This window comes from Bos taurus, chromosome 24, assembly GCF_002263795.3.
Source record: "Bos taurus isolate L1 Dominette 01449 registration number 42190680 breed Hereford chromosome 24, ARS-UCD2.0, whole genome shotgun sequence".
NCBI lineage: Eukaryota > Metazoa > Chordata > Mammalia > Artiodactyla > Bovidae > Bos > Bos taurus.
In genome coordinates this window covers 845,952-869,954 of record NC_037351.1, presented here as the reverse complement: position 1 = coordinate 869,954, position 24,003 = coordinate 845,952, and the positions used below count along the sequence as shown (strand labels likewise).

The window sequence follows — 24,003 nt, the reverse complement described above, 5'->3', positions numbered from 1 at the left end:
CCTGCCAGGCTGGGGGTGCAGAAGCTGGAAAGTGGGACCAAGGGGTCCCCAGCGGGGCTCCCAGGGCAGGGGACACAGCAGCCCCTTCAGGCAGCTCTGGCCAGACCAGTGCCTCCCAGGTCCTCCAGAGCCGGTCCCCAGGCCGCGGGCGCTGAGGGTGCCATCTCCATAGCACTTGTACTTGAACACAAAACCGAGAACAACAGCGACTGCAAAGTCTATAGAAAATATTGAGCAGGAAGATGAATACCCAAGTGTGCACCAGAAGAAAGGATTTGGCACTAAAGGGACTTTGAAAGTGGTAAGCTTCTTTGGGTGTATTTGCCCCAATAATCCACAGAAACAACAGTAATCTAAAAATAGTCTTGTTTTCTGTCCTAAGCTCCTTTTAACTTCGTTAGTCATCACCAATTCTTAAAATAAAACCCGTGTAACGTCTCTCCTAGTAGCAGCTATAAACACACCTCGAGCGGGGCCGGAGGACCCAGAAAGGCGGAAGGGGCGCCGGGGGGCCGCGGGCGCGGGGACGAGGCCGGTGGCCCCGCGGTGGCCGCAGGGCCGGCCCGAGGCGGACACGGGGGCGCGCTGGCCGCGGAGCTGCGCCGCCGCCTCCGGGACTCCCTGCGCCCTGGCGCGCGGCCACCGTGGTCCGGGCAACGGCATTAAACAGAGGGAAACAGACGGGACACCGTCACCCGGGCGGGGGAATGAGGGGCGCGTTGAGAGCAGACAGGAAAAGAGCTTTTCTGGATGGAGTGAAAATTATTTATTGGAGGAAGAGGAGGAGGAGGCGGCGGCCAATGGCCGAGTGGCACTCCCGCCCCGAGGGGTCCCGCAGGCTCTGGGGCCGCAGGAGCCGCAGGAGCCCCGCGCCCCTGAAAGCCCGAGAGGGGCGGGCGGAGGGGGCGAGAGTCAGCCTTCCTTTTGACACAACTCTCCAGACCTCCCTTCGCTCCACGCCACGACTCGGCCTCTCCTCCCGGCCCGTTCCCCTAGTGGGGCGGGCACTCGCGCCGACAAACTCTCCAGGCAAAACCCGAGCCCGTAGACTAGGGGGCCGGGGACTCACCAGCGCATCTTTGCAGAGGGAGGCTGGGGCGAGGGGAAGGGGGAGGGGCGGGGCGCCCCCTGGCGGCTGCCAGCTCCGGACGCACGTCCCGCCCCCCGAGTCCCCGCCCCCCAGTCTCCGCTTCCCCCCCTTTCTCCCCCCCCGCCCCGCCTCCCTCCGTCCCGCGTCCTCGCGACCCTACTCCCTCGGTAAGCGCGAGCGGTTCCCCCTCTTGGGCCTCCAGCGTCCTCGCGGGGTCTCCCAACCCCAGCCACTGCGTCCCCGCGGGGTCCCCCCCGGCCCTTTGCCTGGGGCTCGGGGCGCCTGGCGGGCCAGCTCCCAGAACGTGCGCTGACCCACGGGTAATAACACCAGGAGTGTCCTGACCCCCACCAGACCCCCAGGGGAGACCCCCAGGGGAGACCTGCGCCCAGTCAGGCCGACTCCACTGGGATGAACCGACAACCGCGGTGGTGACGTGGGCATCCCCCCGCAGGGCGCCTTCCTGTTGTTTAATGTCGCACCGAGGGCAGGGCAACCCCCCCCCCCCCGCACTGGGTCAAGCGTGGCATCCCCCTTTCCCCGGGTGCCGGGCGTGGAGTCCTTTGGGAGCACCCACCCGCGAGCCGCAGGCCTCTTGGTCCCTGCGGCAGACACGTCTTCTGCTTTGGGTTTATTTTAACCCACATAGGGTGTCGTGCAATAGATTTATGATTCTTAAACACCAGACATTTTAACTGCCCCAACACTCCGTCCCTTCCATCCAAGGCCAACACGAAGATATGGTCCCATTTTGGCCGCTGAGCTGCACCAAGAAGAAGGAGGGCTTGAAAGAGGAAAGAGTGAAGTGAAACGGCCGCTTGGAGAGGCCTCCCCCGCGAGGCGAGTGGACCAGCCCCCGTCGGCTGGAAACCCCAGTCGCGCCCGTAAACCGCCCTGGCCCTAGGGGCCGGCCGGGGGCGACGGCTGGGAGCCCGGGGAGGGGCTCGTGGTTCTCCACGCCCCCCCCCCCCCCCCCCCGCCGCCCCGCGCCAGCCAGCCGTGCAACAGGCAATCTGGGTCGCTCAGATATTTACAGAAGAAAAATGACAGTGACTCCACGTCCCGGGACTGCCGTGCAATCTGTTAGTAATTTAGCGGGATGGGAATTTCCTTTCTCGGGCCTGCCAGTGGAAGCGCTTTTCCAAATTTCCACAGCGGGGGAAGCCTGCGATTTTACATAATGACTTCAGCATGCAGGGCTCTCTCGGCACCCCCGTCGGCCCCCCTCCCCGCCCCGCCCCGCCCCCCTCATTAAAGCGCAGTGCGGTTCTCTCAGGACACCCGAGTGGACCCAGGCGTCCGGGCCGGGCCGCGCGCCGGGTGCGCCCCAGCCTCTCCGCATGCACCCCTGTCCGCCCCCCTTGCGCCCCGCGGGACGGGCGAGCGGCGGCCCGGCGCGGGGAGGGGCGGCCGCTCGGCGGCTGGTCCCCCGGGCCCAGCGCCGGCTCGGGCGGGCGGGGGCGTGATGTCACGGCAGGGAGGGGGCGCGGGAGCGGCCGGGCCAGCGGGGAGGCGGGGGAGGTATTTTCCAGCTTTAAAAAGGCAGGAGGCAGAGCGCGGCCCTGCGTCAGAGCGAGACTCAGAGACTCCGAACTCGCCGGCACAGTCACCGCGCCGGGGAGGGCGGCCGGGCGCGGGGACCGGGGCGCGGGCGCACACCTCCGAGCCCCGGCCACCGCCACCCTGCGGGGCTCCCGGGGCCGCAGCCCGGCTCCGCCACGCGCGCACACACCCTCCCACCACATTTCTCTGGGGCGCGCGGGCTGAGCTGAGCCCGGGCCGGAGCACGTCGGCCAGGGGAGAGGGGGCCTTTCGCGGGAGACCCGACCCCGGGCGGCAGCGCGAGGCGCCCACTTCTCCCGCTCCTCCTCCTGCTTGCCGCCGCCGCCGCCGCCGCGTGGATGCCAAGTACCAGTTTTCCAGTCCCTTCCAAGTTTCCACTCGGCCCTCCGGTTGCAGTCGGCGGGAGCGGAGAAACTTTGGGGCCCTCGGCGCCCGCCGGCGGCACCATGAAGTCAGCAGAGGAAGGTAAGCGGGCGCAGCCGCAGTCCCCCACCGCGGCCCCCGAGGCGTGGGGGCGGCCCCGCACCCTGAGCCCCGCGCCGATCCCGCCTGCGCCCGGCGGGCTCCCGGCCTGGGGAGGGGCGAGCAGGCCAGTCTGGTGTCCGCGCGCGGGGAGGGGCGCGGGCAGCCGAGCGCGCAGCGGGCGCGCTGCAAAGATTGGGAACCGGTGTCCCCCTGGTGTTTCCCCAGAGCGGCCCTGATTTCGAACGCGCCTTCTTGCCAATAGGTGTCTCCTCTTCTCTAGCGCTGAGTGCGCGCACTTGGCCTTCGCTGGTGCAGCCGCTCGGCAGATCCCGCTGTAGAAACTCGGTTCATATGCAGGCGGCTTGGGGACCAGCGAGGTTAGGGCCGACAGAGCCACAAAGGAAGGACATTTTGGGGAGAAGCGAGGCTTCTTTAGGAAAGAGGGATGGCCCGGTTTCTTCCCCAGTGGGGCCGGGCCACCCTGTAGCCTCGAAGACCAGCCGTACAGTGATGTGGGGATCTCTGCTCCCCTCTACGAACTTAGACGGAGGCGGATTCTCTCCAGGCACCGGGCCACGGGAACCGCTCCGTAAGGCGCCGCCACGCCGATGGCTCGACCCGCAGAACTAAAAGCGATGAAAGGCGCGGTGGGGCGCAGCCCCTAATTCAAACCAGTTTGCAATCTTGTGGATTTGAGAGTTCCAACCGTAGATGTTTCAGGACAGTCTGGGAAGGGCCTGCCGAGTTTCAAGCTACTTTTTCATAATCACAAGGATGGCATAAGCGTCTGCCCTGAAGCCGGTGATGGCGAGGCCGCGACTGATAGTCTGCTGGCGACCCTCCTTCGTGCAGCCTCGGGTCCACAGCCCCTCACATTCACCCCTCACCCGCCCTTAGAAACCGCCACCATCACCCCGAACTCCCCCACCACCCTCATTAGCCGGGAGCAAAGGGGTGATTAGCCTCCTGTGAGGGGCCACCGGGGCCAGGGCTCTGGTGGAAGCCAGAGACACCTTTCCAAACGCCTTATCAGCGCTGAAGTACTTTGTCTAAATTATTTTAAGAAAACTGCCAAGGCTGCCAATGTGTAATGAGTACTCATATTTTATAAGGGCAGACATCCTTCTGGGAAGTGCTAGAAACTAAATGCTACTGCTTCCTGCACGATTCTAATAAATATGACGGCCCCACTTGCATCACAGCTGCAGTTTTCAAAGACTGCCTGCTCTGGAGAACTTCTTACCGTCAGCAAACATGCGCTCAAGACCCTACATTCAATGTAAGAACGTCATATGGGGGTCAGGGCCTTGATGTCTTATGTTATTTATATGTAGTTTTAATCAAGGGAAGATATATATTAGCATACACCTTATGTTTCTTACCATTTCATGCCAATTTAGAAAATGTTTAAATGTAAGCAGTAGATAATGCTTACAGGACAAGCTGTTACTGTCAGAAAAGTTTTAAAAGTTGTCGAGATTTTGATTTTACATCTTTGGACACTTTACATCAAAGTTTCCCCACATATTTCTTACCACTGCTTTTTAAATATGTGGGCCTTTCAAAGTTTAGATCTCTTTACTTGAGCAGTCGGTGGTCTGTCGTCAATAAAGGGTCTTTTTTTTTTTTTTTTTCTCTTACAAGAAGAAAAGACATCTATGAGGGGGTGATTATTTGTCCTGTTTCCTACGTAAGAGAATACATTCTAAGGCGCCAGTGCTGAGACAGCTAGCCAGGCGCGGTGATACCCTTCGACTAAACAAATATCGGTGCATGTATCAGGACTGCAGAATTAGGCCAACCAGAAAGCATGATCTAATCCTTCATACAGACAGGAGCGGGGTGTGAGAGGCAAGAGCCCGTCTGCAGGTCCACGCCTGCCTTGCTCAGGGCTGGCGGAAGGATCTGGCCTTCCCCGCAGGCCAGACTGGGCTTTGGTTGCCCATCTGAGAATCTGAGGGAATCCCCAGCCTTCCCCTCCAGTTTAATGAGCATCTGGTCAAAGCTCATTAGGCCTGTTGTTCGGGAAGGCCCTGTGCTTGTTTTTCCGCGTGGGGAAGGCAGAGAAATGCGGGCCTTGTAGGTACGCCCACCACCCATTCAGAAGTTGCTCCACACGGAATGCCTGGGGCGCTCCAGGACTGAACAAAGCCCGCCCTGTTCTCCCGCCTCGCTCCGCGTCGTCTCCTAATCCAGATTAGAAAGGCCCCGTGGCCGCATCGCTCGCAGGGCTGGAGGCCTGGGCCCCAAGCACACCCGCCGCCGCTGGGAGGAAGCGCCAAGCTAAACATTTCCATCAAGACAGGAGTGTCTGCTGAATTGGCAAATAGCTCCAAACCATTTACAAGACGCAAGGCACTGAGGGTGCTGGTGGGGGACCAGTTAGAAAACGGCCCCCTCTCGGGCGACCTTGGTGGGGGGTCAGCTTCTCCTTGGGACAAAGCAGACCTGAGTCCTGACCCTGGGGGACTCGGGTCCACCGGGAAGGATAAACCCACTTTCTCCAGGACAAAACAGTCCAGAGAGACGTTTTGGTGTAAACAGTGGGTAGAGGCTGTTAGGTTTGTGTGTAAGTTTTTGGCGAGGGTGATAAAGTGGCTGAACTTAAAAAAAAAAAAGAGAGAGAAATGAAATGCTGTGGCTTCTGAACGGAAAACAGAACTTCCATTTGCCTGAAGGTCAGCAAAAAAAGCAAACTAAAACAAAACAGCCCTCCAACATACATCTCAAAGTTGGGACTATTATTAGAAACTAAATCAGGCCAAAGTGAACTATAGTTTATCACGAGAGAAAACCAGCCGTTTGAAAAGGTCCTGAGAGAGAAGAGGTTTGGGGGGTGTCGGGTGACTCCCAGGTTCTCTGCTTCCGGAAAAATTGGTCCCCAGGGGCCGAGGGCCTGCAGGAGAGGGGAGGACGCGACAGGCTGGATTAGCAGCAGAGTCGCAGAAACGGACCATTGAGCACCGCCTCCTTCCCCCGTGGGCGATCCTCTGCCTCTCCTCCGCCCCACCCCCCACCCCCCCCCCCCCGCCTTCCTGACCACCTTTCTCGGGCTTTTCCAGATGTTGCTTTCACGGGGCGCCAAGACCCTGGGGAAGTAGAACGGCTGGGAGAAAGTCCAGTTGGGCCGGGGGCGGGCTGGTCTCAGGAGGGCCTAGCTCTACACGGACTTTGTGCGCACACGCTGCTCTGCGCCCCGGCCTTGGGTGTCACCCCCGCGGGCTCCCCCTCTTCTCGCTCGGCCTGGGGGAGCTCTGGGGTTATTCAGGGATGGTTGGCAGGCTACTCGTGGGCCCACAGGCGTTTGCACGCGTGTTTCAGTAATTTGAGGGACTAAAGTGAGCGGGGTCACAAAAAGGAAAGGTAGCTAGTTGGGCATCAGCCTGCCCGTAGCAGGCCGCGCTGGAAGGCTGCGCCGCCGCCCGGGCGTCCCCACGACCTCCCACCTCCTGACTCTCAGGGTGGGGCTGGGGGGGCGGGGTGGAGATCTAAGCTGCCCGGGCCGGAGCGCAGTATCGTGCGTGCGGGTTGGGGGAAGAAGCTGCTCCTCTGAAAGCCGGCCCTGCCATCCAGGGGGTTCTGAGCCGGCCCGGCCTGCGGGGCTCCAGCAGGACGGAGGTGGGGGCTCCCCGACCCAGGGGCCGGCGGCAGCCTGGAGGTCCCTTCGGCCGCTCAGCGGAGCCGCTGTGGTCAGGGCCGCGCGTCCCGGGCTCTGCGCCCCTCCCTCCAGCCCCCTCCCCGGTGGAGCCGCCGATGCCGCTCGCTGCGCCCGCCTCCCCGAGCGAGGTTGCGGGCTGGCGGGGGTACACCGCCAGGTCCCGTCCGCACCCCCAGCTTCTGTCCACCCGACTCCCGCCGCAGGGGTTCTAGGGCCGCGGGGCGGACGGAGGTGGCCGGAGACCCCGTGTGCCCCTCTGGCACCAGTGCACCCCGCGAGCGCAGATCCGGGAGGCACCCGGGGATCTCCCTCGCGCTGGGGGGCCGACCCCGAGAGCTTCCCTGGGGGGGCCCCCGGGCGCGGGTGGGGGAGCGGGGAGCCGGGACACCAGTGAAAGGCGTGCGCTCCGGCTCGCGGGGAGAGTTTATTTAAAACTCGGAAGCCGGCGGCCGGCGAGCCGCTTGTTTATGTAAACCCGGAAACAGCGGGGGGAGGGGCGCGGCGGGGGAGGGCCGGGGGGGAGGGGCGCGGGAGTCACGTTACCGAGGACGCGCGGCCGAGCCCGGGCGCAGCCGAGTCCCGGCGGCGCGACCACAGGTGCCCGCGGCCCGCGCCCGATCACGGAGCCCGGCCCGGGACCCCGACACTAGACCCCGACCAGGAGCCCGACCCCGCCTCGACCCCAGACCCCATGAGACCCCGGACCCTGAATCTGATCCCGACCCTGACCTCGGACCCCTGACCTAGGACTCGGAACCCGAGCCCCGACCCCCACCCTGGACCCCTGACCTCGAACCCCGACTCCGGCCCTGGCCCTCTGACCCCCGACCCAACATGACGGGGCTGGAGGAGGACCAGGAGTTCGACTTTGACTTCCTCTTCGAGTTTAACCAGAGCGACGAGGGCGCCGTCGCGGCCCCCGCAGGTGGGTGCGCGGCCGGGCGCGGGGCGGGCGGCGGATCCGGGTCGGGAGGGGCCGGTCTGGAGGCGCGCCCGGCTCCCGCCCCTCTGCCCGGGGCGCCCCCCCGGCCTCCGTCCCACCCTCCGCGGCGCCCGGGCAGAAAACAGGTCCAAGCTGAGGGGCGAGCGGGGCGGCGGGGGAGGCCCTCTGGGGTCGTAGGGTCGCCTTGCCAAATGGGCTAGGCTCCGGGCGCCGTCCCGCTGGAGGGGCCTCCTCTTTAGGGCGCGGTGGGTACTGCTCCTGCCAGGGGACAGGGCGCCAGGCCCCGGACGTGGACGTCCCGCGGGGCGGGGGCCAGGAGCCCCTACGTCTGCCCTCCAGGCTCCTTGTGCCCTCAGCGCTAAAACCTCCCGCCCCACCAGGAAAAGTCCCAGGGGAACCAGCCTTCAGGCCCCGCGACCACCGAGTTCCCCGGCCTTTTCTTTCTTTCATTTTCTCTTCTCTGTCAAAAATAAAGGTTCTACTTAAACAAGCAGCTGATGCAGGAACCCTCCAGCCCCCGGGACTGGGTGCGTGCTCTCCAATAGGAATGAGACGTTGAGCAGTCACCCAGTTTTGCAGGAAGACTGGGCCTGAGCTGGAGGCCGCCCCAAGTGGAGGGCGCCCGGAGCCCCTCCCTGCAGCCTGGCCCCCCACCTGTCTCTTGTGTCCCCTGTCAGCCTCCTTTCTTGTTTGTCTGCAGGACACTCTCTCTGGCCCTGCCCACGTGGCGGGGAAGTGGTGAAGCTGAGCCCAGCAGCTTGGCACCGTTGGGTACCCAGCTCTGCAATGACTGTATAATATTTTCCGTATCATTCACCACCCCTCTTTTAAAACTGCAGCGTCCTGCTCGTTTTTTTAAAAAACAAATGTTCCAACCAGGCCAATGTGGCCTGAATCAGTCCTCCCTGGATGGCCTCCCTTTTCCTCTTCTGGGCTGTGGGTCCCCAGGCCTTTGGGTGGGTGGGAGCCAAGGCAGGCGAGGGTGGGAGAGCGTGGCAGTTTTCTGAACAGATGTGAGGCTCGAGGTGGAGAAATGGGCCCCACAGGCCTTCTGTACTCGCTTGGGTTTGGCTGTCTGGACGCAGGTCCTGGCTGGGCTGTCTGGGCTGTTTCCACTAGCATACTTTCTCCCTTGGTATCCAGCCCCCTTTCCAGTCTTCTTAGCAGATGTATCTGACGAGAGGCCTGATGTGTGAACTGCTCCCCTGACCACTCCAGGGTGTGAAAGCCGGGTGAGGACGGAGTGCCACGCACATCCGGTGTCTTCAGGCTCTGCCGCCCCAGAAGGCAGGCCTGGTCAGAGCAGAGGCCTGTGCTTGGGAGTCCCCTGGAGTGGGGGGAAGGCCTCACAGCCCCCTCGGTCTCTGTGCATGTCTGCTCCCGTGACAGCAAACTGAGCAAAATTCTCAAGGTGTTCCTTCAGCATCGTTGCCAAGTGTATACCCCCACCCACCCCAGCCTCCAGGAACCACAGTCCCAGGAAAGCCTCCTGCAGGAAGGCCTCTGGGATACCGGGCCTTGGTGGAGGGACGTCAGGCAGCTGGAGGGAGCTCTGGGCAGAGACGAGGTGGTGCCTTCACTTTGTCATGGCATTAGAAGAAAGCATCCCTTTTTATCTATCTATGTGAGAGACACTCACACTTTTTATTACGACTATCTTAGAGCAGGTTTTAGGTTTACAGCAGAATTGAGAGGAAGGTATCGCGATTTCCTGTGTACCCCCTGCACCCACAGGCACAGCCCCCCAACCATTGACATCTCCCCTAGATGGGACGGTTGTTACAGTCAATGAACCTACATGGACACATCATCGTCCAAAGTCTGTAGTTTACATAATGTTCCCTCTGGGTGTTTAATCCTGTGGGTTTGGATGAATGTGTAACGACACATGTCCACCATAGTGGGGTCATTCAGAGCGCTTTCACTGCCCCGCCCCTGTTCATCCCTGCCTCCTCGGTCCCCGACCACTGACCTGGTCACTGTGTCCCTAGTTTTTCCAGAGCGTCCTGCAGTTGGGACGCTGGACGCAGAGGATGCAGCCTTTTCAGATTGGCTCCTTTCACTCAAGTGACACTCAACTTGCGTCTCCTCCAGGCCTCTTCCTGACTTGATGGCTCTAGTGCTGAATAACATCTTTTGTCTGGATGGATCACAGTTTATCCATTCACTTACCGAAGGACATCTTGGTTGCTTCTAAGTTTCGGAAGCTATGAATAAAGTACATTCTTCTTGTTCTTATTAATTACTAACATTACATTGTAATTATTAAGTTAATGGTTACATTGTTATATTAAATTCTTCAGCTCTTAATGGGTGACAGAAATGACTTCACATTATTTCAGGGATGAACTTGGACAGAAATAAGTGAATGACTGACCAACTCTGAAGTTGATTGTGAAGCGAGGTGACAGAGCTTGGGAGGCGATTATACTCAGCCCAGAATGGGCACTTTCTCAAAAGGATTCGGCCTTGCCTGACCACAGGGCCCCTCACCCTCACCATTCTGAGTGAGAGTGGCATATTCTCACCTGTCACCTGTCGCTCACGCCACCTCTTGCTCTAGAGTGCGTGACACCCCCGCGTTCGAGGAGGCCTGGGTGCTGGGGTTCCTTATGTGCAGAGAGCTTGGCAGGTGCAGATAGTCAGTCACCATTTGTTGGAAGAAAGAAAGCAAGCAGAGTTTTAAAAATAACCCGCCCTGGTCTGGGCAGGGTGTTGTTTGCCCAACAGGGGCTGCCCTGGCCCCTCTGGGGAAGGAGGATGGCTGGGGGCTTCCCTCCTGGGGGGGCTTCCTGCTGCAACTTCCCTCTGGGTCTCAGGAAATAGCTGCTCTGCTGTGGGCCGGGCGGGCGTGGCCCTGCTTCCCGCCCCGGGCTCCTGTTTTCTAAGTTATTTTGGCCGCCCAGCTGGGGCTGTCACCCTGGCAACGCAGGAGGAAATGGGCGGGGCCTCCTGGCGGCCTGGGGGCGGGTCCCTCACCGTGCCGGTTGGGGGCCCAAGATTCTTGCGTGAAAGGGGACGTTTCCTGAGAAAAGGAAGACTTGGAGTTTTTATTCAAAGTGCCCTCTCAGTGATGGTGGTGGCCTGGAGACCCCAGAGGCCCACGTGTTCTGTTCGCTCGCGGCCCTCCGGGCCTCGGGCCCAGAACCCAGCGTGCCGGCCAACCCGGGGCCACGCAGGCCGAGGGCCACACTTGCGCCTCCAGCGGGCAGGCCCACGCCCTCAGTTTGCTCAGACTTCCAGAGACACTCCACCAGCGGGGTCTTTGTCCGGAGGATGTTTTACTCTTCCCGTGGAGTTTGTCGAAGGAAGCAGCCGGGGCGAGTCGGCCTGGGGATGTCTTGGCCCCTTAGACGAGGGGCCTGGAGGGGAAAGACCTGAGGGGCGAGGCTGGGCTTCGGAGCCGTGGGCCTCGGGAGGCTGAGACGGCCGGCTGCTCTGCCTCTGGAAACGTCTGCCTTGCAGGTGGCGGACTGGCCCTCAAAGCTGTGTCTGTCCGTCACCCGGGAGCCTGGCCGCCCCTGCTCAGTCAGCGGCTCCCCACAGAAAGGTCCTGGCGAGGAGTGGCTTTGTTTTGCTTTGTTTGTCTCCACTACCTGCGAAGCTATAATCTAGCCCTGTGGGGCCGCGCCCGCCACCCGGGACAGGAGGCCTGGCAAGGCGTCGGGAGGCCTGGCCTGGCTGCCAGGCTGCTTCCAGTTCTATTTCTAGCTTCGTGTCCTGTGGTTCAACCCCAGCAAATGCTGAAGGGGATGTTCCTTAAAATGAAAAACAAAAGTCGCGTGTCGTGTTGCCTCTCAGGGTCTGTGACCGACAAGGGGGTGAGGTGCTGTGACGATGCAGCCACGGTGGGTGTGGGCGAGCGCGGCCGGCAGTGCGTCCGCGTGCCTGCTGCTCCCCAGGAAGGGCGAGGGGTCCTGACCTCACTGGCAGGGAGGGTCCGAGCGGTCAGGAGCCTGCGGGGACGCAGTTGGCCATAGTGGAGGTACACCCGGCAACTTTTTTGTTGATCGTTCAGTGAAGTGTTAGTTGCTCAAACGTGTCTGACTCTGCGACCCCGGGGACAGAAGCTGGCCAGGCTCCTCTGTCCATGGGATTCTCCGGGCAAGAATACTGGCATGGGTTGCTGTTCTCTCTCCAGGGGATGTTCCCGACCCAGGGATTGAACCAGGGTCTCCTGCACTGCAGGCAGAGTACCGGTTGTTCAGACCTAGCACGACTGAGTGGTTCTGGAATGAGTGGTTTTCCAGAATGAGAGGAAACACTCCTCCCCACGCTGGTCTGGGACGTGCTGTGGGTGGAGCTCGCTGTGGGCTCTGGACGGGCCAGGAGCTATGCATTGTCCCCTGGCTTCACACTGGCATCCAGCTCTGTGTCCACCAGGAGGACGGGGTCTGCCCTGGAGGCGAGGCCGCATCTGTCTTCAGAGATGAGGCACGGTTTTATGAATGTCCGTTACGTTAAGGCTTCTTGAATAGGCTCTCCCTGGTATTCGCCTAGACTCCTGTGCTGTGAGTTAATGACCCTCCTTGGCGGGCGGCCAGGCTCTGGAGGCAGCGGCAGAAAGTGCATATCGTGGGTGCTTAGCCCTTTGGTGCTGCCTGACGTGACGTGAATCAGCCTGGGCATCTCAGGATTTTAAGAAATTCGCTGAAAATATTTCCACCCCATGTAAATGTAATCCCTTTGAATAGTTAAATAACTCAGATTTGAATACAGTTCAGGTGGGAAATAAGCCCAAATTGGGTGGGAGTGGGGCAGGGGGAGCGGGGAGATGCCCCCCAGGGCGGGCAGGCCCAGGCGGCTGGCAGCAACCTGTGGGCGTTTCGTCCTGCAAGGGAGGTCTTCGTCCCAGGCTCCGGCTGAGCTCAGAACAAAGTTTAGGCACTTAGGAGTTTCGCTTCATAATTTATTTAATTAAGGAAAACTTGTGCATAGGGGGTCTTGTTTGTGTTCTAAAAGCCTCATGCCTTTCTTTTCCTCATTGATCCATGGTTCTCTACAGACCTGGGTTAAACAGTGGCCCTCCTTGGAGCCTCTAGGGGTCTGACCCTTGCTCCAGTCCCCCTAGGACCACGGGCCGTGGCGGAGTCCTGCGGGCAGGTGGTCGTGGGGCCAGGACTCGCTCTGCTAACTGTAGGATTTTTCTTCGAATTCTTGAAATTACCTTCCTGCCAACAAATGGTAGTTCAGGGGTCGGATCAGCCGTAAGTCCTAAAATAAAGGACAGATTTCTGTCATACTGTTTGGCTGAGCGGGAAGCATGGGATCTGTTCCCTGGACCCCGTCAAGGCCCCGCGGGCTCTGGGAGCTGGAAGTGGCCTGCCAGCCCGTGGCGCCTGGTTTGCGCTCTGTGTGCCCTGCCCGTCAGCCTCCTGCTTGGGCTCCCCTCCTGGAGTTGGCTTCATTCTTTAAAACGAAGTCCCTTCTTCGCTGAGTGCTGCAGTCTGTGTGCTGCACACGGACAAGAGCGCTGTGAGCCACGGTGGCCCCAGAGCGAGGGGTCTGGTCTGGGCCACGGTCACTCCTCCTGGGGCAGCCAGGCCTGGGGGCCACGCCCACCTGGTAGCCTGCGTGGTGTCCTGGCCACCCGGACAGGGCCGCCTCCAGGACGGACGTCATGGAGGCGCTGGAGCACGTTTGCCTAGCAGCTGCTGCCCCCGGGGAGGGGCCCCCACAGTGCTGGGCCAGGCTGGCCTGTCCCTCTGCTTCCAGGCACCGTGTGACCACCATGCTGGCAGAGGGGCCCGTGTGTGGGCGGGGGGCAGGGGCCAGGGTGGGCGACCCCACCCCCTGAGATGGAGCCAGGTGCTGCGCCGGCGGTCGAGAGGACCCGCCTGGGAGGAAGCCGGTCCTCGATGACCTCCGAGGCGCCTTCGTGACTCACCCGTGGTCTGGGGACACACCGAACATGGCACAGCCACGTGTTGAGAAATCCCTGCGTGTTAACAAATTAACACGATTTGTTAACATTCTGCACGTTGATCACGGTCCTCATCACATCTCACTGTCCAGGTGGTACTGCTCGACACTCCAGCCTGGTTGGCCGGCCTGCTTTTGATTGGACTGGTTGATGTCTGACTTCTTACCTGAAGCCTCGCCAGCGCTGGGAACAGTTGTTTGTTTTCTGAACGAGCAGCTCTGGTCAGAATGGTCTGGAGAGTTGGGCCATGGTGAAGGGGACCTTCCAAATTGGAGGTCTGTGCACGAGGCTGGGACGTCCACGGGGTGTGCACCTCGCGGTGGCCAGAAGGGGCCCTTGGTCCTGCCTGGTGCGTCTGCTGGACGCCTTTGGGAAGAAGCACAGAGACGTGCTTAGGCTCCCGTAGTAACAAGGATTCTGGCTGACGCCGCTGTCCAGTCAGTTTTGCCCTGAGGGTCAGACCCTCGAAGGGGCCCCGGGGCCTCCTGTGGGAGGGGCCCCTACCTGCTGCCCAGGCCCCTCTGTGTCCAGGGCCTCCGCGGCCCAGGCTGAGGTGGGTGTGTCCACACCTGTCCTGAGGGCTCCCTGCAGGTGGGTCTTCCCAGGTGGGTGGGTCTTCCAGGGCCTCAGCGGCCTGACCTGCAGCCCCCGGGCCAGCTGCTTCTCAGAAGTCTTGACCGTCTCTTCTGGATGTGCCTTTGCAGGGTTGTTAACTTCCTGGAGATTTTTACAAAGATGGTAATCTGATTCTCACCATGGTTTTTGTGTTGAAGTGTCGGTGAGACTGCGGGTGTTGGTGTGAGGACGTTGAGGGCAGCTTCGCCTGGCAGCCCCAGGAGGGTCCCTCCATCCCCCTCAGGAGCATGGGGCGGGTGGGGGTGGGGACGACAGGGCTGGCGGGGTGGGGTGGGGGGGTGTCTGCAGATCCGCTTACCCACCCCCCCCCCACCTCCTCCCCCCGCCCCCTGGAGCTTCAATTCCCTCAGCTGCAGTTTCCCGCTCTCGTCCCTCTCAGCCTCGCTCCGGGGCTGTTTAGATTCCAGCAGCGACTCTGAGCATCTGGACGCCTTCTCCCCGAAAGATAGGCTGCCTGCGAGACCCGGGGGCGGGGCAGGCCTGCGTGCTCTCCCGGCCTGCCCTGTTGAGGGGCAGCTGAGAACAGTGTTTTATGGGACGGTATTTCAGAGTGTAAAAGCCGGAGCTCCTCACTAGCAGGGATGGTAAGGGCCTGGGTTACCAGAGGGTGGTCGCAGGCTTCTTTTGAAATAAGTGAGAATGGAAATAGATCTCCCCCGATTTGGGAAGCTAGACCCGTTGTTGTTGGTAAATCCGTGGTGTTTGAGCCTGCACTTCAAGGCCCCCGAGCTCTAGGGTCTGTCCAGGCAGGTTCAGAAGCCTGGAGGCTGGATGAAGCGTCTCTGGGGCCGGTGTGCTGGGCCGGGGAGGTGGTGTAGGGTTTCCTCAAGTGGCTCCATTATTCAGAGACCTTGGGAGACTCGGCTCCAGGCTGCGGTCATGAGGAACCAGCAGTTATGAACCGTCTGTTCAAATCGGAAATCCAGGCGTGTGGTTTGCTGCTAAAAATGACTAATTACACTAGTAATGATTTTTTATACATATTTTACTGAGGTTATAATTAAAAAGAGCCAAATTATGGCTGTACATCGATACCCTCTGCTTCTCTTTCTTTTGAAAGGATTCCTGGGCCCCGAGTCACTGTCAGAGGTTGCGTGAGAGGCCCCGGAGTCTGTGTGCTCATCTCAGTGCTTTGTCTCTGGTGATCAGTCTGTTACAACGTCCTTAAACGTCCCGGTCCCAGGGTCTGACACCCTGGGTCTAAACCCTGTCCATCTGTTCATTGAACAAATCAGCACCATTTGGCCTGGAAACAGGAGTGGACCACAGAGCGCACTGGGATGGCTCTGACACCCCCATCCTGAAACCCGTGGTTTCCTCTGGTGGAAGATATGAGGGATGATCAACGTTATGTGGGGGAGATAAAGTGGGGGAGGGTGACATGCGTGTCGGGCTGGGGGGTTGGGATTGGGATAGGGTGGTTGGGGGAGGCAGTGTTTGAGTAGAAGCAGAAAAAAGGGGCCCCGCGTGCGGCTCTTGAGGAAGGAGTGTGGGCAGACGGAAGCCCCATTGGGCGTGTGACCGAGTGTGAGGCCACGGCTGGAGTGGAGAGAGGAGGGCCAGAGGGGCGGGGGCCCTGAGGGCAAGGCCAGGGCGGGTGAGCAGCGGGGTCATCTCAGTGGCCTACGGGGTCGGGGGTGGGGGGCCCATCTCAGTGGCCTGTGGGGTCGGGGTCGGAGGTGGGGGGCCCCACACCCCCAGTCCAGGCCCTCACCATCTCCCTCTTCCCTCCAGAGCACTATGGCTACGCCGCCCCCGGCCTGGGTGCGGGCCTGCCCCTCTCTGCGGCTCACCCCTCGCTGCCTGCTCCATGCCACGACCTGCAGAGCTCGGCCGCGGGCGTCTCCGCCGTGGGCTATGGCGGGACAGTGGACAGCGGGCCCTCAGGCTACTTCCTGTCATCCGGCGGCATCCGGCCCAACGGGGCACCGGCCCTGGAGAGCCCGCGCATCGAGATCACCTCCTACCTTGGGCTGCACCACAACAGCAGCCAGTTCCTGCATGAGGTGGACGTGGAGGACGTCCTCCCCAAGCGGTCCCCATCCACGGCCACGCTGAACCTGCCCAGCCTGGAGGCCTACCGTGACCCCTCCTGCCTGAGCCCCGCCAGCAGCCTGTCCTCCCGAAGCTGCAACTCTGAGGCCTCGTCCTACGAGTCCAGCTTCTCGTACCCATACGCGTCTCCGCAGACGTCCCCCTGGCAGTCCCCCTGCGTGTCCCCCAAGACCACAGACCCCGAGGAGGGCTTCGCCCGTGGCCTGGGGGCCTGCGGCCTGCTCGGGTCCCCACGGCACTCGCCCTCCACCTCCCCCCGCACCAGCGTCACCGAGGAGAGCTGGCTGGGGGCCCGCACGTCCAGGCCCTCGTCCCCGTGCAACAAGCGCAAGTACGGGCTCAACGGCCGGCAGCTGTCCTGCTCCCCGCACCCCTCGCCCACGCCGTCCCCGCAGGGCTCGCCGCGGGTCAGCGTCACCGACGACACCTGGCTGGGCAACACCACACAGTACACCAGCTCGGCCATCGTGGCCGCCATCAACGCCCTGAGCACCGACAGCAGCCTGGACCTGGGTGACGGCGTCCCGGTCAAGGCCCGCAAGACCACGCTGGACCACTCGCCCGCGGTGGCGCTCAAGGTGGAGCCGGCGGGCGAGGACCTGGGGACCACGCCGCCCACGCCTGACTTCCAGCCCGAGGAGTTCGCGGCCTTCCAGCACATCCGCAAGGGCGCTTTCTGCGACCAGTACCTGTCGGTGCCGCAGCACCCGTACCCGTGGGCCCGGCCGCGGTCCCCCGCGTCCTACACCAGGTGAGCGGCGCGCGGACGGGGCTGCAGCCTCCCGGCATCCCTCTGCCTTCTCCAGCCTGCGTCTGTGTCCAATCTCCCTTTCTCAGGACCTGGTCACGTTGGCTGAGGGCCAGAGAGCTCATCTTCACGCGTTCTGTCCTTCTTAGACCGGTGCCCAGACGAGGCTGTGTTCTCCAGCGCTGGGGGGACCTTCGGGCACATTGTCTGCCGTCTTGGGGCTTACTAACACGTGGGCTGGGTTTTTATTTTGCTCCCTGTAAAGCCAGGCGCAGCTCCTGTCTCTGTTTTCGCCTCCCCTGCTCACACCTAATTGCTGTCACTGCACAGTCGGCGCAGATGGGGCCCTGCTCACAATTCCCCGGAGCAGCCCGCGCGCCCGCACCAGCCGTGCCGGCTTGGGAGCGACTCGGTGCCCCTCCCCAGAGACCGCCGCCTGGCAGGAGCCCCAGCTCCTCCGAGCTGCTAGTTGCATCTTGGGCTGTTGATTTTTCTTTTTAACGGTGTTGGGGCTGCTGCTTCTGCTCCATTGGGTCCCCTCACTCAGCCCGGGGCTTTTATTTTTAACTAAACAGCTTTCCCAGCAGGTGGACCACTAATGACCCCTAGCAGAGTGCTTTCTGCCCCGGGACTCTGGTCAGGTGTCGGCCATGCGCACAGGCCCTCCCTGGAGGCCCGTGCTCTGCCAAGGGCTGTGGCTGCCTCCCAGGAAGAGGCTTCTGCCTGTGGATTCAGTGTTCGAGGCTCGTTGCTGCTCCTGTTTGCTTCTGGAGGCAGGACTGCGTGTTGGCCCCGTGGCTTCCAGCTGTCCTGTCCAGACCTTGAGGAGAGTGAATCAGGGTGTTATTTGTTACAGAGCTTTCTGTGTTCTCTTCAGAACCGTCCTTTTTTCTAAACTAAAGATGTAGTTAGAGCTGTAAGTGGACAGTTTAGTTCTTGGTGCCAAACCTTTACAGAAGCTTGTGGCAAAAAAGCAATGTGAGTTTCTAAAGCTGAACGCTTCCTTTCCGCCGGCATGGGTAGCGGTCGAGAGCCAGGGGGCAAGGGGGCCGTGACGGGTCTTGACAGGCTTCAGGGTGCATGCACATAGAGTTCAAAAAGCTGGCGTTTCCAAAGTTACTGTCAAAACAGATGTATCCCGGAACGTGGATTTCATTCATGAATGTGAGAGTTTAAAAAAATACATTTGGAGGCATTTTAAAATGTAAGAATTTTTATTCACTCTCTCTTTATAATTATTATAAAAGTTTTATAATTATATAAAGAAAGAATACATCAAAGCACCCTTCTCCAGTTTAGAACGAGGCTTCAGTGAACTCGCATGGTGACGTTGGCTTGAAGGTCCTAAGGGCTTGCAAGGAGACCATGAGCCCGTATCTCCAGGAGCCGCTAGGACCCAGCCCCACTGACGGGGTGGTTTAAACAGCAGACGTTCCTTCCTCACAGTCTGGGGCTTGGAGCCCACGGGTCAGCCGTTTGGCTCCTTCTGCCGTCATTGGATGCGACCGCTTTGGGGGCTCACCCTAACTTGACGGCCCCTGTAAAGACTGAGCCTGCAGGTGCGGGGGTCTGCTGCCGTCCTGGGGTTAGGACTCCACCCTGGAGCCTCTGTGGGGAGCAGCTCAGCCTGTGACCCCAGGTGGACGGGGCGGCTTTCTCGAGCCCCAGTGCTAGGGTGCCCATGGGAACATGCGTGGTTCTGGGGGTTGTCAGTGATGGAAAGCACCAGGGCTGCCCCATTTCTGCTCAGGGGGCTGCTCCGCGGGCTGAGTGCCCCGCTCTATCTCCCGGTCCAGGCCCCCTCGGGTGGGGTCCCCCAGCCTCCTGTGAGCTCACGCCAACAAGCCCCACACTTCCTCCCGGGCTTGAAGTCAGCTTTTCCCACTGTTTTGGTTCCACATCAAAATGTGTTTCCTGGTCCCTGGCAGTGTTTTCCTTGTGATCCTGTCCACGGGTGCCAGGGGCCAGCTGGAGAAGGGAGAGGTCAGGCCGTTGCCCTGGGGGGTGGTGACCACACTTCCTGCCCTTGGACGCTGCCGCACGTGCCTGGGGACCGGTGGAGGGAGGGGGCTGGCATCAGGTGTCAGTGGGTCTCGGGCTGCACGGCTGGGCGCCCGGTGCTGACAGGCTCCGAGGTCTGGGATGGGCAGTTTATCAGGACAGATCCATCGCCACCCCCGTGGGAGCAGGCAGCCCTTCTGGGCACATCCACGACTATCCTGCCAGCGAGAGGAACTTTTTAATGAGACGTGTGCGGCGTGGGTCTCTTCCCGAGGAATGTGGAGTCCATGGGATCACCGCTCGCAGCACACGCGGCCCTCTGTTCTGCGTGGAACCTTCCGACAGTCTCACGGGGTCAAAGATGATTCCCAGTTCCTGCCACAGAAGGGGTTGTGTTTGTGGAATCAACAGAGTTGTTGGACAGAAGTTCGTAGCTTTTAAAGAAGAGTTTTGATGTAGAGCCTCAGAGAACGGTGCTCTGCTCCTGAAGCTTGAGAGACGCAGAGGAGTCACAAGTGACCCATCTGAAGGCTGTCTGTCCAATGGCTTTAGCCAGGCCACGGGGGGGCCTCTCCAGGGAGGACTCCCCGCGCCTGTCCTTGGATGAGAATAAGCAGGTCCTCCCACGGCGCTGACAGCGACGCTGCCCCTGACCGTGGTAGAGAGGGCAGAGATGGCTGTGGATTGACTCCCGCTGGTGGCTTCAAGGGGCTGTCATTGTCCCGGAGATGCTCAAGCGTAAGCCTGTGTCGGTTCAAGAAAATGTACTGGAACTCCTGCCCTGGCAAGGGTGTCGTCCTTACCCAGGGCCTGCATGCGTTCAGGGAGCTTGTTCTTCCTTTGGAATGGGCTTGTGGAGAGGCCTGACTTCTGACGTCTCAGTGCTGTCTCTGTGCCCGGCAGAATCTCTGGATGTGCCTTCAAGGGGCAGGGTTATGTGAGGAAAGGACTGGAAGGAGCTGGTCTGGGAAGGCAGAGTGTTTTGAGACATGCCGTTTCTGACAGCAGCAGCGTTGAATTAAATCACTGCAGACGAAACTTTGCTTTGTGGTCTGAGCATTACTGACTTATTTCTTTGTTAGCCACGTCCTGAGGCTTGGGGCGTCTTAGTTCCCAGACCAGCCCTGCGCCCCTAGCTGTGGAAGTGCGGAGTCATAACCACTGGGCCCAGGAGAGCCCCCGCTGTGGGGTCAACTTTCTGAGGGGTGCGGGCATGTGATGACCCCACTGCTTGTTCTGGGTTCAGCGACCCAAGGGGCTGCGCTTCCCAGTCAATGTGTTTCAGACACAGTTTCTTCTAGGTTTTGGGTACAATTGATGACTTTAATGATATGTGTGACCTTCGTGCTGTGCCCAGGTCTTAGCTCCCAGAAGCCTGATGAAGCTTCAATTGATTGACTGCATCTTTAAGTTATATGAATATTTCAGAGTTTACCCTAATTTGGAAAAAGATTAAATAAAACTGTATGCTGGTAACAAATCTGACCACACATCATACCACTGGAATGACTGCCCTGGCCCCAGCCGTCTGCACTCGGGTAGTTTGCATCGGGCCAGCCCACCCGAGGTCTTGGACACATCGCTTCTGGGTTATTTTCCCTTTTCTGACCTGGCCGAGGAGCTCGTCATCTGGAGGTCACAAAAGGAAGCTCAGCAGGGACACCCCTGGTGGTCTTGTGGTTAAGACTTGGCATGTCCACTGCAGGGGCCGCAGGTTCAATCCCTGGTCCAGGAACTAAGATCCCACGTGAGGCAGGGACAAAAAAAAATTTACACCCTTCCAATAAAAGGAAGCCGCTGACAGTAAGCTTTAGAAAGAAACCAGTGAGTGGAGTGGTCTCCGTACGTCCCCCCCAGTGCTTACAGGACCAGGGCCCAGTGCCCGGGCCACTGTTCAGGCCCCACTGGTAACAGGTAGAGCTGGACTCAGGCCATGAGTGGCAGCCCCCTGGCTGGGCCCTGCTCCCAGGAGTCGTGATGCATTTGCCTGCTAGGTGGGGGGCTCTGGCGGTGTCGAGGGCTGGGATCTCTCTACAAAGTCCATGTCCTGCTTGCAGGGTGTTGGTGGCTGCTCGGGGAGGTGGGAGGCCGGCAGACTGAGGCCTCAGGAGCCCAGAGGCTAACTGTGGCCTCAGCTGTGCAAAGGCGTCTGCAGGTGAACTCGGTGTCCAGAGTCGGGCCTGGGCTGTGATTTCTGCAGATCATGCTTGCTCGCTGCAGGAGTAGATAGTCTCAGAGGCCTAGTGCCCAGCTCCCCATGGAGCAGGCTCTCCTGGCTCCTCAGAGTCCACCGTGGACCCTGGACACAGCGGCCTAAGCGCTGACTTCCGGCGGGAAGGCGTAGCCTTGAGGGTTCAGCTGAGATCTGCAGGTTTGCGGCAGAGGCTTCTCTGCACCTTTCGGTCTTTCCTCGAGATGCAGGTGGAGGATGTGGGCCTGACTGCTCTTTTTTTTTTTCAAAGATTTATTTATTTTGTGTTTTGGCCGTGCTGGGCTTTTGTTCCTGTGCGCGGGCTTTCTCTAGTTGCGGCGAGCGGGGTCTCCTGTCTGGTTGGGCTCTCGGGCTTCTTGTACTGGCTTCTCTCGATGCAGAGCAAGGCTCCAGGCGCACAGGCACAGTAGTTGTGGTGCGCGGGCTTAACTGCTCCATGGCACGTGGGATCTTCTTGGACCAGGGATCGAACTTATGTCTCCTGCGTTGCACAGTGGATTCTGTATCACTGGACCACCAGGGAAGCCCCCGATTGCTTTATTGGATGTTATCCTATGAATGTCTGGTATTATTAGCTGTGAAAAGGAGAACGAGGATCTCAAGGACTTCTGCATTCCTGGAGAGGATCAGTTTGAGTCTTTGTGGCTTTATACACTGATTTTCAAGTCGAGCCTTGAGATCCGTGCTGGTTGATTTTGTGGATAATCCAAGTGCTCAAAGAGTTTTGCTTTTGAGACTGGACAGCTCCCGGCCTGTTCTTGCTCTGACCCAGCTGGCCATGGCATGCGTGTGGGGCTGGGCTGCACTCGGGGGTCTCCAGTCTTGAGTTTCCCAAACTGGTAGGAACCTGACCGGGAGGAAGTGTCCAGTGACAGCAAGCACCAGTGACCACAGAGAAAACAGAACTCTTTCTGTCCAGAGGTTTTCCTCTGAAGAGAGTGCGGGGGACTCGGGGCCTCAGGCACCTGCAGTGCACCTGGGTTAGGCAGCCAGGGAGACACGGGGCCCATCCTGCGGAGGGTGAAACTTAGTCACATTTAAGATGAGGCCCTCTGTGGACATTAACGGGCCTTCGCTGACAACTGTTCCTTGGGTTCATAAGCAAAAATGTATGTGTCGTGATGGGGTTTGCTTTTTGAATAGATGCTTCTAAAATAACCTCCTGGAAGCTGGGGCTTCACACCCAGCCTCGAGCTGGTTTTTGGTGAAGAAAGTAACCGCCCAGAGGCTTTGAGTCCAGGTCGGTTAGCGGGCTGAGTGCAGGCACCCCACCCCGCCACAGGCGCACGGAAGCGCTGGTTAGTGCTGCGCCCTGCCCCAGTGCTTGTCACTCCGGCCACGCCGTTTCCATGGCCCATTGAGGTGATCGGCCCTGCTCAGGCTGTGCGGAGGACGAGCAGGTGGCCTCCGCCCGCCAGCACCCCCTAGGGGCTCAACCTCATCTGAGCCCCCCTCCCACGGGCACAGGGACATGTCGGGGACTCTGGGGACCGAGCTGGCACTCAGGAGGGGTCCGGGCCAGTGTGACCTGGGCAGAGCCTCCTGGGGGAGCTTGGGCCTTAGGACAGGTGGCTGGCCGCAGAATCTCAGGGTCAGGGTGCTCTGTGTGTGGCACCCCGAGGACAGGCAGGGGATACGTGGGTCATTGGCCCCCCTGTACGTTACTGCCCAGCTCTGCCCCTCGCCCCCCATCCACCCACTGATACCCCGGTAAAAGCACTTCTCCAGCCTCCTCCAGGCCGCCAGCCCCCTCGGCCTGTCCTGTCCCTAAGTCCCCTCAGTGCAGAGGAGGCCGTCCCGACAGTCGGGGGTGACAGCTCACAGTGTCCTGAGACCCAGGTGAGAGCTCCTGTCTGAACGGCCCCTGTTGCATCCCTTCCAGGCCCATCAGAAGAGCCCGGCCAGCTCTAGACTCGGGCCTTCCCGTGGTTGACCCCAAGCGCCTCCCTGAGGGCCCCGAGAACCAGTGAGGGTCACCACGGAGAGATCAGCCTTGCCCAGCAGCCCTCCAGGAAGGTGACCTCTCTGTGGGAGCAGCTTTCTTGCCTGGACTCTGCCGGGGGCGGGGGGTGGGTTGGCCTTCGGCGAGGTGTGTGGTCCCGGCCCGGCCTCGGCCCAGAGCGCTCTGGGAGCCCAAAGACTCTGCTTCATTAAATAGCTGGGAACTGAGCCCATGACCTTTTTTAAAATTAAAGGGAAAAAGTCAAATCAAAGCAAGTAAGTCAAGCAGCCCTTCCCTTGGCTGCGACCCTGGGAAAACGCGTTTCTTTCAAGCTTGGGGTGACGGCCTTCCCCTCTAGGTCTGGTCTCCTTCGGGTAGATTTGAACCCTGCCAAGTTCAGAGTTTGTATCTTCAGCTCTTTTAGAAACAGCTGAGTTCTAAAACCTTTGCAGTTTTCTTCTAAGTGATAGGTCCATTATGGGCTTTAGCTCTCAAAAATTCAACACTGAAAGGACTGTACCCAAATCATCTGCTTGGAATAGCAGCTCCCCCCCACCAACCCCAGGTGTCTACAGGAAGGAGAACTTCACAGCACAGGGCTCCCTGAGGCTCGTCCGTGGCTCCTGGCGTGGGGCACGTGGGCAGCCGTTCAGTGGGAGCTGTTCTCAGTCGTGAGTAGACATGGCCTTTGTGGGAGGAGGTTCGGGGGGCCCAGGCTCAGGTGAAGCTGGACGAGGGAATAGTCACCGAGCTCATGGGGTGAGAGC

At 60.3% G+C, this 24,003-nt stretch overlaps 1 protein-coding gene across 5 annotated transcripts in view; it reads left to right on the top strand.

Moving 5' to 3' along the window:
* The first annotated feature begins 2,654 nt into the window (after positions 1–2,654).
* Positions 2,655–24,003, top strand: part of NFATC1 (nuclear factor of activated T cells 1) — an 87,676-nt gene continuing 66,327 nt past the window's right edge. For 3 of the 5 annotated variants that reach the window (XM_024984233.2, XM_024984232.2, XM_059880799.1), the window contains exons 1-2: positions 2,655–3,118; positions 16,013–17,084. In XM_024984233.2, coding sequence (XP_024840001.1) covers positions 2,992–3,118; positions 16,013–17,084 — 1,199 coding nt within the window. In that variant the 5' untranslated portion in view covers positions 2,655–2,991. Of the gene's footprint in view, positions 3,119–7,312; positions 7,702–16,012; positions 17,085–24,003 lie in introns of those variants that run through there. The other 2 variants (XM_005223925.5, NM_001166615.2) reach the window with 2 other exon arrangements.